The sequence below is a fragment of the Halichondria panicea genome, chromosome 11 (assembly GCF_963675165.1).
Source record: "Halichondria panicea chromosome 11, odHalPani1.1, whole genome shotgun sequence".
NCBI lineage: Eukaryota > Metazoa > Porifera > Demospongiae > Suberitida > Halichondriidae > Halichondria > Halichondria panicea.
This window is the reverse complement of record NC_087387.1, coordinates 4,684,018-4,702,297: the sequence shown is the minus strand read 5'-3', so window position 1 is coordinate 4,702,297 and position 18,280 is coordinate 4,684,018. Positions and strand designations below refer to the sequence as shown.

At 39.0% G+C, this 18,280-nt stretch overlaps 1 protein-coding gene across 3 annotated transcripts; it reads right to left on the bottom strand.

Annotated features, from left to right (window-relative positions):
- Positions 1-1,225: 1,225 nt before the first annotated feature.
- LOC135343935 (uncharacterized) lies at positions 1,226-18,188 on the bottom strand. 3 transcript variants are annotated; one of them, XM_064540968.1, is made up of 13 exons: positions 17,979-18,188; positions 17,605-17,898; positions 17,460-17,546; positions 11,669-11,719; positions 11,558-11,629; positions 9,997-10,338; positions 9,700-9,786; positions 8,942-9,636; positions 8,809-8,857; positions 8,567-8,757; positions 1,887-7,320; positions 1,697-1,761; positions 1,226-1,613 (listed from the first exon to the last, which is right to left on the bottom strand). In XM_064540968.1, exons 1-12 carry the CDS (start codon positions 18,025-18,027, stop codon positions 1,715-1,717), a joined length of 7,398 nt encoding a protein of 2,465 aa, XP_064397038.1. In that variant the 5' UTR covers positions 18,028-18,188; the 3' UTR covers positions 1,226-1,613; positions 1,697-1,714. The 3 variants fall into 3 exon arrangements, with proteins under 3 accessions (XP_064397038.1, XP_064397036.1, XP_064397039.1); XM_064540966.1 differs by having other exon boundaries at positions 11,558-11,719; XM_064540969.1 differs by lacking the exon at positions 11,669-11,719 and having other exon boundaries at positions 11,558-11,623.
- Between the last annotated feature and the right edge of the window lie 92 nt (positions 18,189-18,280).

Here is an 18,280-nt window from a genome sequence, read left to right as displayed (position 1 = left end):
CAGTATTATATTGCACCTGAAACTGCACTGTTATCGGCATACTACACTGGGTTTACTTTCGAATTCGGGACGTTAATTTTGTTCAGTTTTCTAATTAGTGATTACAATTATGGCCAGGGCATGCATGCAGGTCGAGCAAAAGCGGGGACTTTAATAATGCTAATTTTAGTGAAGTGTGCGAGCCCGATACAGTGAAGTGCATAGATATTCATGTACATGGCAGTTTTTTCAAATTGTGCTTTGACACAAACGGCATCTCAAAGAATTTTTTGAGAGGGTGGTGTACCAAGCAGTGTATACTCTAAGGTAGGGTCTTGCCTTTAGTACTTTCAAAGGCAATTTCTGATTGGGAAAGGTGCATGGTCATTCTTCGTTATCAACCAGGTTTTGCTTGCATTGGTGTGGTAGCCGTACTTAGGACCCAGAGTGTTTATGTGGTCCCATGCACAGTCTTATATTGCACCTGAAACTGCACTGTCATCAGCATACCACACTGGGTTTACTTTCGAATTCGGGAAGTTAATTTTGTTCAGTTTTATAATTAGTGATTATGTGGTTACAGATTAGCATTCAAGCCACTAATAATGATTATATTAATTCTTCTCTGTAGATCTACACTCGAGAAATAAAGTGGAAGCATTTTTAGATACGTTTTCGCTTTTGTGTTGAAGGTTAATAATTATTGGTGACTTTGGCTTGGCTAGGAACACCTACACTAACAGTAGTGACTACTATACAGAGCCAATGAGGGAGCCAAGATCCCAGTCAACGGGATGGCTCCGGATACACTCCATGATGCTATTAGCAACGAGAAAACTGATGTGGTGAGTCAGTGAACCTGTTTACACTATAGCTGTGGCGGACGTTTCTTACCCAGTGGTCATTTGGTGTGACTTGTTGGGATGTGTTCTTCTTTGGGACGAGCCCCGTATCCATACATTCAGAGCCAGGGCTCAAACGCATCTCCAACAATAAGAGGCTTGAACGACCTAACCTCTGTCCCGAAGTACTATGAGTATAATTGAGTATATTTTTCCCACAGATATGAACTTGTTGCCTGAGGAGATACTACCGTTCAGTCAGCTGGTGGAGCAGCTGCAAGAGTACTGGGAAGAGGAACATGCCTCTATATATGAGATTGAAGTAGTAAATACTGGAGAATGTTTCGTATAATTATAGTACGTACTTCTACGTACATTTCTACGTTGTTTAATAGTCAATAGAATTTGTCATAAAAGAGTGAATTTCAATCTAATTTTGTAGACGTACATTAGTGCTGTCATAAAAATTACTATTAATGATGCTAACAATTTTTCGTAACTAATTTTAATATAATCCTTGTTCTGTAGACAAAAATAATAAAGACATTCACTATAGAAATCAGCAAAGTTCACAATGTTAAACTAAAAAATATATACACAAACAGACAAAACTGTTATGGCACACTAGAGCACCGTACATACTGTTCAAAACTACTGACTTTCCTTGAGTCCGTATTAATAATGTGCAATAAACTTCTTGAGTAAAAAAGGGGTAAATTCACAAACTATACTATATACATGCAGGATAGGGGTGGTGCAAGTGATCACAGTGTTTCTAAAGAACTTGACAATCTGTGGAAGCAAACAAATATTTATAAGTGTTTGCTATTGAAACGATGCAAATAGGCAGTTATAGTTTATTCATACATTCTCACCGTAATAATAAATTGAGGCTAATCCAGTGAGTCAATCAGTGAGTTGTGTGGGGTTTTTCGAGAATCTGTATAGGGAAAACAAAAATCTCAGTACATGCATGCATGCATGCTTCGTGTCCATTTTCACAAGCTATAGGTGAAAAGGAGTTAGTTCGCCTCCATGAATGATGGTCTCTGCATTAAACCTTACCTGGAAGACTGCTAAGGAATTCCACAACATTTGTGTGTCCTCCGTCCATAGCCATCTCAGCAAGTGTCTTTCCCAGCACACCTCTGGTGGTAGTTGGAGAGCCAATGTTGACTAGAAATCGGACCAGATCAAAATAACCAAGGGCAGCAGCGTAATGGAGAGGTAGGTTGTGGAACACATCCTCAGAGAGATGATCGGCTTTTGAGCGAATCAAAAATCGGGCTATTGCTTGTCGTCTCCCCATAACAGCATAGTGTAGGGGGGTTCGTCCAATAGAGTCTGGGAGGTCAGGGTCGGATTGGAGGTCAGTGATATAATATTGCACTGATGAGATATGGCCAAGCAGGGCCGCTAGATGGAGTGCTGACGGTGAGAGCTGAATGGCATTTGCAGGGGTGAATTCTTTAAGAAAGGGGATTACATCTAACTGGCGATAGCCAATAGCAATGTCTAACGGAGTACAGCCAACTTGGTTGGTTATACGAGGATCAAATTTCAGAACAATGATCAAGTACCCGACAATGCTTTGGTAGCCACTACGAGATGCAGAGTGAAGAATGTTTTCTCCAGTGTTGGTCTTTAAATTTTGATTTAAAGTGATCATTTCAGATCCCAGGAAACAGACAGCGTTATACAAATCTGTTTCTGTAGCTGTGGCACTCCAGAGTAAATGCCTTGCTATACAAAGACTTGCTCCTGAGCATGCTGCATGTGCTGGAGTGTATCCATTTTCATTCGTACAGTTAGGTTCAAGATCAGAGTCCACAATGAGATGTCTCAAAATATTGATATTCCCATTTATTGCAGCATAATGTAGAGCTGTGTTGCCTTGGCAATCTTTCTGCATGGGATTATAACCGTTGGACATCAAAAACTTGACTATGTTCAAATTCCCTCCTAGTGCAGCATGGTGGAGAGGTGTTGCTTTACTGCAGTCAAGTTCTGTTGTTAAAGAGCAGGGATCCATGTGACTGATGATTACATCTGCAACTTCCTCGTGTCCGTGTATACAAGCTACATGAAGTGGAGTCTCGTTAAAGATATTTACAGCAGTTGGATTTGCCCCAAATGCCAAAAGCAAGCGCATGATCGACAGGTCACTATCAGGGCTGCATTGACTTGCTAAGGTATGGAGGAGAGAATTGCCTTTGTCTTCTTTAATGTTTATTTTTGTTCTTTTGTCCATTAAAAACATTTGGACAATTTCCAAAGACTCCACCATAATAGCATGATGTAGAGGAGTGCGATTATCATTGTCTTTACGCATTACATCACAGTTAGGTTGCTCAAGTAGAAATTTAGCCACACCCTCATACCCATTACAAGCAGCTAGATGTAAGGGAGTTAATCCTACAGAGTTTTGACGGTTGATGTTAAGTCCATATGCCATGACAAACATTTGAACTAGTTCGAGCTGCCCAAGCTCTGCTGCAATATGGAGACACGTATTTCCTTCGTTATCGGCAATGGTTACATCACACCCAATCTCAAATATCAGAAATTCAATGAACTCTCTCCTTAAAGTTTTGACAGCATAATGAAGAATTGTCTTACCGTCTTGGTCTCTGCTTTTTAGATCATATTCTGACGACAAGGCAAGTTCTTTTGCTTTTTCAATATTATTGTTGAGAACAATAAAATAAAGCGTGGTAAAATTGTCGTTATTCGTTACTGGAGTAAACTTATGGTGACTTGTTAAATACTTCATCACTTCTTCGTGTCCATTTTCACAAGCTACGTGAAAAGGAGTTAGTCTGCGTGCATTTAGGGAGTTCGGATTGCAGTCAAAATCATCTACAAATAACTGAACAAATTCCAGTAGTCCATGCTCAGCTGCAATGTGAAGACATGTGTTTCCTGCTTTGTCACTAGCTGTTACATCACATAATTTTAGGTTTACAAGAAAATGAGAAATTTCCATCTGCTCTGCGCCAAGAGCATAATGTAAAGGTGTCTTGCCACTTCTGTCACTCTCTTGAAAATCACATGCAGGGCATTGTTGAAGGAACTGTACAATATCCAGGTGGCCTCCAGAACACGCCAATTGAAGTAGAGTAGTATCTGAAAGACATGGAATATTGGGGTCACACTTGAGGTATGATACATAATAAGTGACAATCGGGAGCGATTCATTCAATACTGCGTAATGAACAGGAGTTAGGTCTAAAACGTCTCGGGGTAAATCATCAGTTGTTTTACTTGTCAAATACACAATAGCCTCGATATTTCCACAGCCTGCTGCATGATGAAGAAGAACTTGACCAGTTTTGTTCATTGAGTTCAAGGGACATTGACATTCTTCAACGAGGTACCTCATAATTTCTGTTGTTTTATTAGCAGTAGAATAATCCAGAGGTAGCATACCATCACTGTCTTTTACCATTGCATCGCATTCACATTTTTCAATTAAATACCTTACTGTCTCCAATTGTCCAAGTATTGCAGCATAGTGAAGGGGCACTCGATCATGACTGTCTTTGACCATTACATCACATTTGCATTCTTCAACCAAATACTTCAAGATAGCTAAGTTTCCATTTTTTGCTACTACTAAATGAATTGGCCTAATATTATTGTCAAGTGCTTTTTCATTTCGTATATCAAAAGTCAGCCTCTCGACAAAAAATTTGAGTACATCTAGATGTCCATTTAAAACAGCTAAGTGAGCTGGTGTGAAACCATCTACATCTGTGCTAGACTTGTCACAGTTCACTTCGAGTGTTAGGTACTCCACAACAGGCAGGTGACCATCACTTGCAGCAAAATGAAGCGGGGTTTGCCCATTTTCAGCTATTTCATTTTTATCACAGTAGAAGTCGGATATAAGTAATTTGCACATTTCAACTTTTCCATACATAGCTGCCATATGCAGAGGTGTGCAACCATTATTGTCACGAGAGTGTAGCAAATCAGAGTTCTTGCTTATAAAGTATTTAGCAACATCGATGTTTCCAACAATAACTGCTAAGTGAAGAGGTGTTAGTCCGTCTTTGGTCTTTACTCGAACGTCACATTCGCACTCCTCAACAAAATACTGTACAATGTCTATATTACTGACAACAGAATAGTGAAGAGGAGTTAAGCCTTTTTCATTTGTAACTAGGACATTACAATCACACTCTTCTACTAAGTATTTTATTGTGGTAATGTTTTTAAGCATTGCTGCATGATGAAGAGGTACATCGCCATCTTCATCTCTTGTCATTACATCACATCGGAATTCTTCAACCAGATACCTGACAACGTCAATGTTTTCTGCTGCACAAGCTACATGAAGAGGAAATCGAACAAACTTGACGTCATGTGACTCTTGGGAACTGTCAGCGAGAATATCAAATCCCATAGTTTCTACGAAAAATTTTATTACATCTAGATGTCCACTGATGGTGGCAAGATGAGCTGGTGTGTCATTGTCATTGTCGATACATTTTATATCACATTTCTTCTCTAAAGCTAGATATTCGACAACTGGTAAGTGGCCACATTGTGCAGCAAGGTGAAGTGGTGTTGCTCCTTCTTTATCTTTAGTTTCCAGCTCAAAATCGCTGAAAAGTTTCACGGTACTAAGTTGTCCACGCTTGCATGCAATGTGGAGAGGTGTTTGCCCCTTACTGTTAGTTAGTTCAGAGATACTTGTTACTCCACTCATTAAGTATCGAAGAACGGAAAGGTTCAGTTGGTGTTCAATTTGGTTCATATCCGTGAAAATATTTTTCAAACCTGTTTTCTGATGAAAAGATAACTTGGTGGGAGTTTTAATAACACTTTTGTAGAGATCTGTTTTAAGTGACTCTTTCCCTCTCGTATCAGCTGCATAATGTAATGGCGTGTTACCATTGTTATCTGAGGAATTTATGTCAACCTGCTGAGTTTCAACTAGGTACGTAAAGACATCAATAGCGTCTCCTAGAGCTGCAACGTGTATGAGAGCCATTCCGTTAGCATCTTTAGATTCTTTGTCACATTTCTGATCCTCAATGTAATATTGGACAGCTGTTATATTATCATAGAAACAGGCTATTTGAAGTGGGGAAAATTTGCCTGGATTAGATAAAGTAAGACAGCAATTATGCTCTTCAACAAGAAATTTAATAGTCTTCATGAATCTTGGAGGATTTTTGATATGATGAAACACATCATCACCAACTAAAAGAGCAAGAACTTTTTCCCCGTAACTAGCAAAGAAAAGTGGTGTTTCATTATCATCGTTCTTAGTGTTTGGGTCACATTCACGATCGATAATTAAATATTTTACTAAATCATAATGACCTCCAAAAGCAGCAAAATGAAGAGGTGTATTTCCTCGAGAGGCTTTGCTGTATTGGTTGTATTTTTCATCCTCAATGAGATATTTAGCGATGATAATTTGCCCATTTTCACAAGCCATATGAAGAGGTGATTCTTTTTGGATATTGAGAACATTGGAATCACATCTATGAGTTTCAATAAGACATTTGAAAGTTTCTAGAGTACCACCTATTGCTGCATAGTGAACAGGTGTATTGTTTAGGATGTCAGTACACATCGCATCACAATGATGTTCTTTAATCAGGTACTCAAGAACACAAGGTGTTTCAGATAGAGCTGCATAGTGAAGAGGAGTACATCCATTACTTGTACAGATGTCTGGCTTGTAGGTCTCTGATTCAACTAGGTACTGAACAATATCTGTCAAACCACATTGACAAGCTAGATGAATAGGCATGCGGCCATTTCTGTCTGCTTCATCCAGCAATGCAAACCTATGCTGAGCCGTGTCATATCGTACGCCTCGTTCAAGTCGTTCAGTTTGGAGAATGGTTACTAAGTACTTTACCATTGCTAATTTTTTGGACAATACAGCATAGTGAAGTACTGTTTCACCAGTGAGAGTTGTGTTACGAATGAAATCTTCAACTGGCTGATATTTTTGAGCTTCCTTAACCAAAAGTTTGACTATCTGCACGTCACCAGCCAAGCAAGCCAGAAATAACGGTGTTTCTTTGTATTCATTACAATATAACGGATCAAGCTCTTTCTCATTAAAATACTTGACCAAATGTTTGTGCCCATAGAAGGCAGCAATATGAAAAGCAGTTGAACCATCAGCAGCTTCACAAGCTTCATTTACTTGGCATTCTTCAACAAGGTACTTAACAACGTTGAGATGTCCAGCTCTTGTGGCAGTATGAAGAGCCGTATCACCTTGTTGATTAAACTCCAATGGATCTAGTTTTTGAACTTGAATACATTCTGAAACCTTTAACACATCGCCATTATAACAAGCAATATGAAGTTGAGTATTGTTGTCATTTCGTTTTGGAACACATGCTGTATACCTTTTCAATAAACGGCTCGTGTCAATCTGCGCCTTCGTTGCATCGGGGAAAGTTTTCATTTGTGAGGTTTCGATGGTATCTAAGCGACCAAGTTGGTCTATTTTCTCCTCTGGTTGCTAAAAGTAAAGGGAATACAAATAATGCACCTATATATACTGTGAGCGCAAACATTTTGCATTCGCGGTTAATTGTGGCGGTAGGCAAAGGCAAGGCGGGTGACCCTTCTCGGCCACCAAGAATGCAGTAGCAACTAAAATGATCATTTAATGGGAGTGGTAGCAGCACTTTCGTTCCCCAGTGAGTCATTGGTGCAATGTCAGCACATTCCATCACATTAATAAAAGGTCTATTATGAATGAATCTCCTTCTTTTTTTCTTTTTTCTAATGAAAATATGCTAAGCAAGCTATAATTATTATAGCTCTTTTTTCATCTATATTTGACCCATTCAACCTTGTGACAAATGAATTTACTGCAAATCCGCCAAAATTAGTATACACCCTGAAAATCTGAAAACACTAAAATGACTACCCGTCTTTTATTATTTATACTAACGAATTAAAATGACTAGAAGCCTATAGAAACTCTATATACTTCCACTTCATTGATCCTTGACCAGCTGTAGCAGTGTACACACACACACACACGAACACACTATCGTATACCTCGCTTGCGCATGCGCACCAAGGCATAAATATGTGCCGTACTCTACGAAGCTCAGAAACCAAGTTCAAAACATCACGACCATCCAACCATCATATATATAGAGGTAGATGAGAGCCTTTTCTGGTTTCAGACTATAGTGTGCAAGTCTTCTCGACAACACCATAGAGGGCCACAGCTAGCTAGCTAGGCTATAAAGCTTCATATACATAGTATATAGTACATGGGCGTGTATGGACCACGCCTATGGACCACGCCTATGATTAATTACACATGCAATAGATACCAGGCCGTATTTTAATCCGCCTGGATTCGAGGCTACTTTGTAGCATGCAATTAGGGTGGGTGTAATCTCGGTAGAGTATGGTATAAACAAAAGTGTATACGATTCCAACTGTAGTATACAATAATTTGGATGTATACAGAAAAGTTTAACTGCCAACCATTACCACTAATTGGATTAGTAAAGCAAACACACCGAATGAGGTGGTTATGGTTGGGCACTTTAACTGCATATCAACCAAATCTCAATAATACATAAGATGTGTGTACATGACTGCAAGTGTATTATATTATTGAGCTGAATGTTCTATACCCTTTGGACAGCTCACCTCGTGCATATAGAGTAATTCGGTACGATGCACAGAGCAGTATAATAGTTAATTACTCCATAGTCATAATTAAACAACAATTTTCTTACCTTACGAGCTGGCAATTTGCCATAAGTATAATCTTTACCCATCGTGCCATATCCAGTGCCATATCCAGATTCACTGTCGTGAATAGAGCTTGCCTTATCAAGTTGTTCATAAACTGAATCAGTGTCCACAACATTGTCTGGATTTATATTAGAGATAAACTTCTTGCGAGCATCACTTGAGCGGTCGCCATCTGAGAAAAAATGGTCAAATTAAGGTAATTGATAGTAAAAGGTATGCAAACCTGTATCTGGTCTTCTTTGATTATTTCCTGAGCCAGATCCGTCAACATTCTGCAGTTATCAACTAATACTATAATTGGGCCTATAATTATCAATATCCTACAATAACAAAGCATAGCAATTAAATGAACATACCTGTACATAATACCAGAAGCATCCACATTTCAGCCAAATAACTCGAAGATTTTCTAGTAAAGTTCGCTGTTCTGATGAAATTGAAAATGCTTTCAGTTGAAATTCGACATACAGTGGAACATGATAAGTTATTTCAATGCACCCTGGTTGAACAATGAATCGTTTAAGGTGATTGTTTGGAATATCAACTGCTTTAGCCAAGTTAATCTTGAGTTCTTCAAGGTGTTTAGCAGAAATCTTTTTGAAGGTGTCATTAATTTTGACAATCAATTCCCTGTATGTGGTGCCCGTGAATCGAGTCAGGGCTGCACCGAAGTTCTCAAGAGACTTCTTGGAATGCTCAAAAAACAATTTTTTATAGTCTTGCAAGCGTTGCTTGTCAGTTTCTGTTCCTAATTCTTGGATGAGAGTCTCCAATATCTCATAGCTATAAGATGTGAAGAAATTGCCGATATAAAACCACAAATCATTAATTGATTCACATTTCATGCATCTTTCTTTCTCTTCTGCGAAAATAGTATTAGATTCCACAAGAAGCTTAGGAAACATGTCATATCCTTGTAAGCAGGAAAGTAATTGAGTTGGCTTATGGCCTTGATCCACTAGTGACTTCCGTATTTGATTGGACAGATTGTTAAACGAACGTTCCATAGAAAAATCTTCTTTCAGCAAGTCCAATTCTTCTACTGTAGCATCTACATGCATGCAGTTATGCTTAATTCAGTCGATCAATTAATAAGTGCATATAATTATAATACCTGACTTCCTCCTTTGTTTGGATGTGCCTATCGACCCACTTTGCATGCTATAATCTGAGTTTTTCCGTTTTCGTTTTGGGAGTTGTACTATATTGTATAATAAGGAATGACATTATATATATACGTTATTATTTTACTGTCAACCATACACTCTGTGCAATGCTTTTGAGATGTTGCATGAACACACCATGCATAATTCATGTTATAATAAGTGATTGATCAATATAAGACTGCATGCTCTTGGTTAATTACACGGCTCTGAATACACTCATGCATGATGTATAATTAATTACGTACGATTTTTAAGGAACTCGCATACTTCGCCAGCAACATTTCCTTTATTCATAGAAAGTATGAGAGAGAGTAAAGATCGGAAAGTTGCCTCCAAATGTTCTTTTCGCAGCCAGTATTTGAGAGCCAATTTCATACCGGCCTGTGTGCGATTGATAACAACTTTAGCCTTCTCTTCCTTTACATCCGTTTGCTGTGCATCTGAGAGCCCTAGTATCTCGACATAGTCATCAGTGTTATCAAAGCAAGCTGCCAATTCATAGAGATATGTTTCTTGAATGTTTAAGTTAAGCTGTTCATCAGTGATGTTCATAGTAGTTTGCAGAAACTCTACTGTACATGTCAAACCTAGCATGTAAAAGAACACATGATCAGGTGAGGCTTATAATTTTAACAGAACATTATAATACAAAATATATTATATACCTGCATGTGTGAGCAAGCTTGCTTATTAATTTTGCTGGGATTATGCCTCGGTGTGCATGCGCAAGCGAGGTATATGGTAGTGTGTGTGTGTGTCTGTCTGTGTAAACTGACAGCTGCTCAAGGTCAATGCAATGCAAGTAAGACTTTCTATGGGCTTCTATATAGTAACGTTTTCTTGATTATAATTCCTGGATTTACATGAATGAGGGTGCATTGCAATCCATTCATTGTCATTGTGTAATGGTTTCATTGTGTTTATTCGGGATTCATATTAGATATGTAAATGGATCAGGATGATAACATTGTTGCCATGGTTACTGCCTTGTTGTGTACATTAACTTGCTATTTACTTTAACCAAAGAACGCTGCCTCCAATATTATGGTTCAATCTTAGTATCAAAAGAACGTTCTTACTACAATGCAATATATAGAAACCAAGTGGATATTTAGGGCTGCTATCACGTATTTTGTACACGCAATAAGCATACAAATCATATTTTCACGTTTTTTGAGCATTTTTTCAAGCTATAATCAAAGCTAGAATGAGCTCACACCAAATATCCACCTTGTTTCTAGTAGATCTCACTAAGAGCTTTCTTTTGTACCAATTTTGTTTTCTAAAACTTGGTATTGGAGGCAGTATTTTCAAGTTAAGGTAAGTCATATTTGGTCACAGTTAACACACATAATTAACATTTAATTTATATGTGGTAGATTGGATAGTGTCATGAATGCGAATACCCTTTGAAGTTTTGTTGAGCTAGGACACTTAAAAAAGGGTTTAGACCACCTACATGCTGTCATGTAGGACTGAGTAGTATACTAAGACAGTCCTTCTATATATATATAGCCATAGAATATTTTCAAAGATGAAGCAGCAAGCCATTTGTGTACACAGGCACTACACAAGTTGACACATGCACTACAATAGTCTACATGCATGCTTGCTTTAATTAAGCAGCTTAGTTGAGCAGAGTGCAACATTTAAAGGCCACACATACTTCCATTGAGGCAGCAGAAAGGCATAAAATCGACTGGTTAGTGTGCACAACCATTGACCCACGCCCATCTCTAAGCCATGCATAGCCTTCATTGGGGGTGGCGATAAAATCAAGTGGGAGAGGCTCTGTTATGTAGTTACCTGGGCTGGGGGTGGTCCCTGCTGAGCCGGAGGTGGGTAGTGAGGCTGCGGGGGGGATGGCTGGGCCTGCTGAGCCGGGGATGGATAGTGAGACTATGGGGGGGGTGGCTGGGCCTGCTGAGCCGGGGATTGGTAGTGAGGTTGCGGGGGGGACGTCTGTGCCTGAGGGAACAGTGCAGTAACATTGCGTAAATTAGAAATATTATCTAGATTAGAGAGAAAAAATGAGAGCATGAGCATGATAGAATATCTACAGCCTTATATTATACTCAGAGCATTAAGTATTAGCCTCGTCTATATAATTTGGTGGGTTGGACTGACCTTTTGAACTACAAATGCAAACTAAAGTGACGGAACTGCGATAGGCCAGGAAAGGGATATACGTAGTAGTTATACCTCTGCACTATAGAACGCTAGCTATTGGTAGCTGCATGCAATAGTGAGAACATACTATTATTATACTGCAGCATGCAGCCATGAATTTTAGGCTTTTGGCATAATCAGATCGATCATTCCCACTTTTCCCTATGATTATCCTGATCCAAAAATGTTCATCATGATGTCATGTGTGTATATATAACAATAGCAGTAATATCGTTGACTAGGAGCCTATAAAAGAAAGAGCGGCTAATATTTCGTAAGTGGCTATGACCGTATTTCCATATATATGCAGAGTCACTATATAATGAGTGGTGCAAGCTGCGCTGTGCTAATGCCTCTCGCCATTGTTTCGTTTCGCTCAAAAACTATTAGAAGAGGTGAAGAGGTATAATGTTACATTATTATTGTTGATAGCAATTGTTGACAGAATTGAATTCCACACAGTCATTATAGGAGAGGAGCTGAATGGAAACAGAAGCCTATCTGATGGCTTAATGAATAATCTTCAACGATACTACCGTACCCTCACGAAAATACGCCCACCCTTTCCTGCAAGAAGTCTATAATTATAGGCTAATACTTATTAGGGGCCGGGACTGGGCTTTTAATCGCGAACGGTGAGTTTTCATTCTAACATACGCCCACCCGCGGCCTCAAATCGAGGTTTATACTTTACTCTATGCCAATTTTTTTTATTAATAATTTATTATTTTATTGTATTTTCATTTTAATACATAGTACAGGGCCGTAGCCACCAACTTTAGAGTGGTCAGGTTGTTACGCGCGCAAAACACAACATTGATTCTTATCATGATGGAGAAACAGTAAAGTTGTATTTGGCAAGACTGGTTTGGACTTTCCAAATGATCGCTTGGGGAACAAAAAATTGTTAGCTGGATGGTGAGCTTGGTCTGTAAGACTTGGAAGGGATTCTCTCTCGCCATAGCAATGATAGCATGTAGATTAATAGTCTTGATCATTGCATGTTTTGCACTGCAGAAGAAGCATTTTTTGTCCATTATGTGTTTACTGTAGTGACGACCATTGCCTATTCACCTCGGAAAAAGTGGTCAGGTTGAAACCTGACTAACCTGACTGGTGGCTATGTCCCTGTAGTATGAACATTTTATTGAAAACAACCATGTTATAAACTAATACATGAGTATGATTAAAGCATGACAAGAGAATGAACATGAAGAAGTGGACTCTGACTCTATTCGTTGATGTTAGATGTAGCAGAAACTTCTCGAAGGATGGTAGGTCATACTCCTACAGAGCAGCTATCCGATACTTTGTTTCAGAAAACCAAGGCAAGAGCGTGGGCGAGAGAAAACCTCAATAACTGTCCTCCCACACAGTACTTGGAGCGCATTTACCAGGAACATAATCTGTTATGAACAGTACAGTACAGTGCAGTAGAGTCAGCCTTCGTGAGACCTTTAGTCAGTAGAGAAAGTATGAAAGACTAGAGTAGAGTAGACTATACTGCTGTAATAATTATATCTACTAATCAAGTGGGTCTGTTCTGAACTCAGGAAAAAAAACTGAGCTAAATTTAGATATTTAGTCTCTTTAGTCTTTACTAGGTAAGCCCTCGTCTACGATGTTGATTCTGGCTTACTATCTACGATGCTAACAGCTTTTATTTAGAGTTTGCAATGCGTAGGCATGCTGTAGCTTTTTGCTCTGTCAGGCTCCGCCCAGCTAGTGATTGCCCACGTTCATTTTCACTCGTCTACCGTCACGCGACTTAGCAAGGCAGGCTCTCCTTTTTCTTAGTCTCTTCCTTCTTTCTTTCTTTGTTCCTCCAATTAGTCCCGTGTTTTATCTTATTGAACTATGACAAAGAACAGAAAAAGGAGAGGCTGCGAAGGAGGCTATGTGTAAATCAGGAATGCTATTAAATATTAATGTCACGTGCAAATTATCCAATTTATTCTGATGCGTCAAAAGCTAAAGACACACAGAAGACAAGTATACAGATCTATCTAGCCAGCCTTTTGATTTTATAGATCCTTGTACCAGTGTCTGTTGTGCCACAACTTGTGGATTAGCATGGAACAGCTGATGAACGTAGAAATCTTGGCAGTCTTTCTTTGAACCGAGGAGTGGCAGCGATTTAAGACAGCTTGTACAAGTCTGACTACTCTCAATTCAACTGCTGCCGTCTGCCATTATCTGTCTTGTATTGTACAGGTTATTAAAAGCTTTAGGCAACCAATGACTTTCGGCTGCCAGTTCTCATCATGTAAAACTAAAACAAGCTAATCTCTGCTGGTGTCTTAGATGACTATATCCTAGCTGAATGCCTGATGATGTTATTACTCCATCATCTTCTCTTTTCTAGCACTAGCATCCATTCTTAAACTGTAGCTAAGACGCCCGCGATCACTTTTGCAGGCTACGCAATTCTACTTAACCTCACGCAATTTTTGGATCACGTGGAAAAATCAATGAATAATCTCTACCCAAATTCTGGTAGAGACACAAAATGTGTCCCAGAGTCACCAGTCCCTTTTCTCCCGCCCCCGTCCAATCAGAGAAAAGGGAGTGGCTTGCGAGTCTACATGCAAGAATTCCAGAGGAGGTACGACACGCGGTTAAGCTCACGCGGCTGCTATTTCTTGATTGAAGGCAAGAAAGACAAAGAAGTCGTTACAAATGCATTCCAATGACGACATTCAACTGATGGCAAGTAAGCACCATGAAGAGACAAGTTTAGAGCATAAAACTCAGTGAATTTGTTGCTGGCTAGTAGCTAGAGTTTTACAAATAGAGATTAGATTTGTTGTAACAACCAAGGCTCAGATGTTGGCAGTGATCCTATCCTGAATGCAGGCACAGAATACTTATTAAACACTCTAAAACAGAATTACACTAAAAACAATAATATCTCAAAATCTAAGTGGTGGTTGAAACTGGTTGAAAAGCTATTTCACATCAGTATAAGCCCAGCAATGAACCATCCTGATCTTAGAAACGTCAAGTTTATTTCTTGAAAGATACACGCCAAACCAAATCCACTATCAAAGTACACAGTCTTGAATGATATTCATGCACAAGTTAATGAGATTCATAATCCTTTTGGCTTGTCATGTGACCGTGTCGTACCTCCTCTGCAAGAATTCGAAGCAAAGAGGGGATGGGCGTTTATTCAAGATGGGCTTTTTTCGCGAGGGTACAGTAATTTAAAAGCAAATGGCCTGTAGCCAAACAGTGGGAGCAAACCTTTGTCAAATGTACAGAGTAAGAGAGAATTTAAATATAAGCATGCACAGACAACACAAACAGTATAATTATATGTTGTAGTGCAGAAAGTGTATATAATATATCTATATCTATAACTACATGAGAAGAAAAGACTTGTGGACATGCATGGATGTATATCTATTGTTATCTATTCTATAATGGTATCATTTTCGTGTATGCCCTCTGCCTCCGCTACGGTTAGCGACCACTAAACTTACTCTCCCACTGTGTTTTGTGGCTTATATCGGTAATACTGTATATACCAGGACCTCAAGAAGAAGAAATAAGTTGATTCTGGCAGCCACTGTACTGGATTCTCTAACATGTGGGGATGAGCGCGCAGCATGCGCATTACATCCATAGGAATAATTATTAAAGGGTGTGTCTGCAAGAGATCAAGTTCACAAAAATTAATAATGGCTACTATACTATAGCTAGCTTCTCAGATCTTTTCTGACTCTTGTAGCTAACAAAAGCTAGCACTTTAGTGCATTAAGGCTAACTCATAATTATGTTGAATAGAAAGTTTGTGCGAACAGATGATGCTAGGAAAGATTCTGAAGAGACTGTAACAGCCTTCAATGTGAGCCCATAACTCAAGAAAGAAGCTTTAGTTTGAGAATGTGGCTAGAAGCCTATATAGAAGCTGCTAGTTCTCCAATCGTTGATCAGTTACAGCTGGAAAAACACATACACAGACAGTCAGCTTTACCGTATCCCTCGTGTGGCTACGCCTCGAGGCATAATAAGTGGTTGAATATCCCTGTGTTATATGCAACACAGGGCCGCAGTTTGCAAGCACTTAGTCGCTTCCATAAAAATGGAAATGCGGTTTCACGAAATGGGATTCCCGAGTATACGTTGAAGTTAGCCTCTTATCTTATTTATGGGCTCCTGGCAATATAGCTATATATAGTAGCTTTATAATTATGGTTTGCCAGTAGCTTTAATACATATCCATGCATCAGCACCCGCGGTGCTTTCATTGTATTCATTATTATGCCTCGAGGCGTAGCCGCACGAGGGATACGGTAAAGCTGACTGTGTGTGTGTCTGTCTGTCTGTGTGTGTATTCCAGCTATAACTGCTCAACGGTTACAATGCGACGAAAACTAACAGCTTCTATAGGCTTCTAGCCACGTTCTCTTGGATTTTGATTCGTGGATTAGCAAACTAAAGCTTCTTTCTCGAGTTATGGCTAGTTTGACTCACATTGAAGGCTGTTGCAGTCTCTTCAGAATCTTTCATAGCATCATCTGTTCGCACAAACTTTCTATTCAACTTATGAGTTAGCCTTGCACTTAAGCGCTAGCTTTTTGTTGGCTACAAGAGTTAGAAAGAGCTGCTAAAGAAGCTAGCTATTTTAGTAGCCATTGTTGATTGAACTTGCAGACACACCCCTATTCCTGGATGTAGATCTAATGCGCATGCGCGCTCAATACCACGTGTAAGAGAATCCATTTTGCAGAATCAGAATCAATTTTCTTCTTTGTTGAGGTCCAGGTAAGCCACAAACCAACCTTTTCTACATTATTTTCAATTTGTATTATTGTTACTGTGTTTAATGTTCATTCAATTGCTAACACCTATTTTGTCAATTTGAAATCATAATTATTGCAAATTATTAACCTTTCTCTAATACTTTTGAGCGAAAGCAAAAACATGGCGAGAGGCATTAGCACAGCGCCAGCTTGAACACTAGTTGATTATTGTAACTGTAAACAATATACCTGTGCAGTGAGTGATGCACGTACTATAATTACGTTTATCTATACTGCACACGGCTATGTTTATCTATACCTATAGGGTCATTATGACAACTTGGTGGTTAGAGAAACCTTTTAATAGCAATGCATTATTATACTGTCGGTCAACAATCATGAATCATCATGTTTAGCGATATAATAATTATAGCAGCAAGCTCATATTTTCTGTCACATTTACACTACCATGCATGCATGCACTCTTAAATTATATGCTACGAGAAACTATTAAGCAAGAGCTTGGCTTAGCTGTCTAGTAGCGTCGTCCGTGCTGTCCATTATGTTTGTAGCTAGCTGATAATTAGGTAGGTTTTGCTTATTTGTGTACACCACATGCAGTTAATAGACCTCGTCCAATGGTCACTATATATATGAGATTTTGAGACTCAGGCATGCACTCAGTAGCACCCTCGCTATGCATGGGGGCGCTATAATAATATATAGCCTCGAGCCTCAGGCCTTTGGGTCTCAAGAGATCTTTAAGTAGACTCTCAGACTCGGAATTGTACCTAATTCAGAAAAGTTCTCTGACTCTGAAGTGGACTCATGAGTGACATGACTTTCTTGGTTTAACGTTTCATCAGTATCTCTGCTGACTGAAAGTATATCATGTAATTATAATAAGCGTTTCAATCAAGTATCTATTTAATATACCTTTCTGTTGAATTAGTAGCCACTCTTCAATATCTTCAGCGATTTGGTTACATTTCACTATTGGAGATCTGAGAGAGTCACACACTTTTTTCCAAGTGAGACCATCATCACTTTTTATACAGTAATCAATCATTTCACACAAGCATCTTTCTGAATCATTACGATTAACTTCTCTGATATTCTTTAGTTTTTCATTAGGAACCTTCAATTTCAATCCAATATTGTACCAGCGGGTATCAGCATTAAACAACCGTTCATACACAGTCAGATGATCATCAATCTTCAACTTCGTATCTGTTGTAAAATACATAAATAATATGCCAGTAGCTATAATTTATATGATCTAGCAAGTCTAGTAGTAGTCTCCAAGTTACCCAGTAATCCATGGCCACGGTCAAAATCTGCACTCCTACATGTAGCCATACCAGCCCCTGGAAGAGGTGTGGCAGGCACAAGTGAACTACACTAACGAAAGGTTTCTGTTACTATAAAAACTTGCGCTCACTAGCTTTTAAATATTTGGCTAGAGATAGCTAGCGGATAATAAAAGACTTTTTGTGGATTGGGAGCGGCTATAGTGGCGCACAAACATAGTACGTTGGATCGCGTGACTTTCGGAATTACCGTATATCTTCTAATACTGCACTGCTCTAAGGGCAATTTGTACTACAAAGTA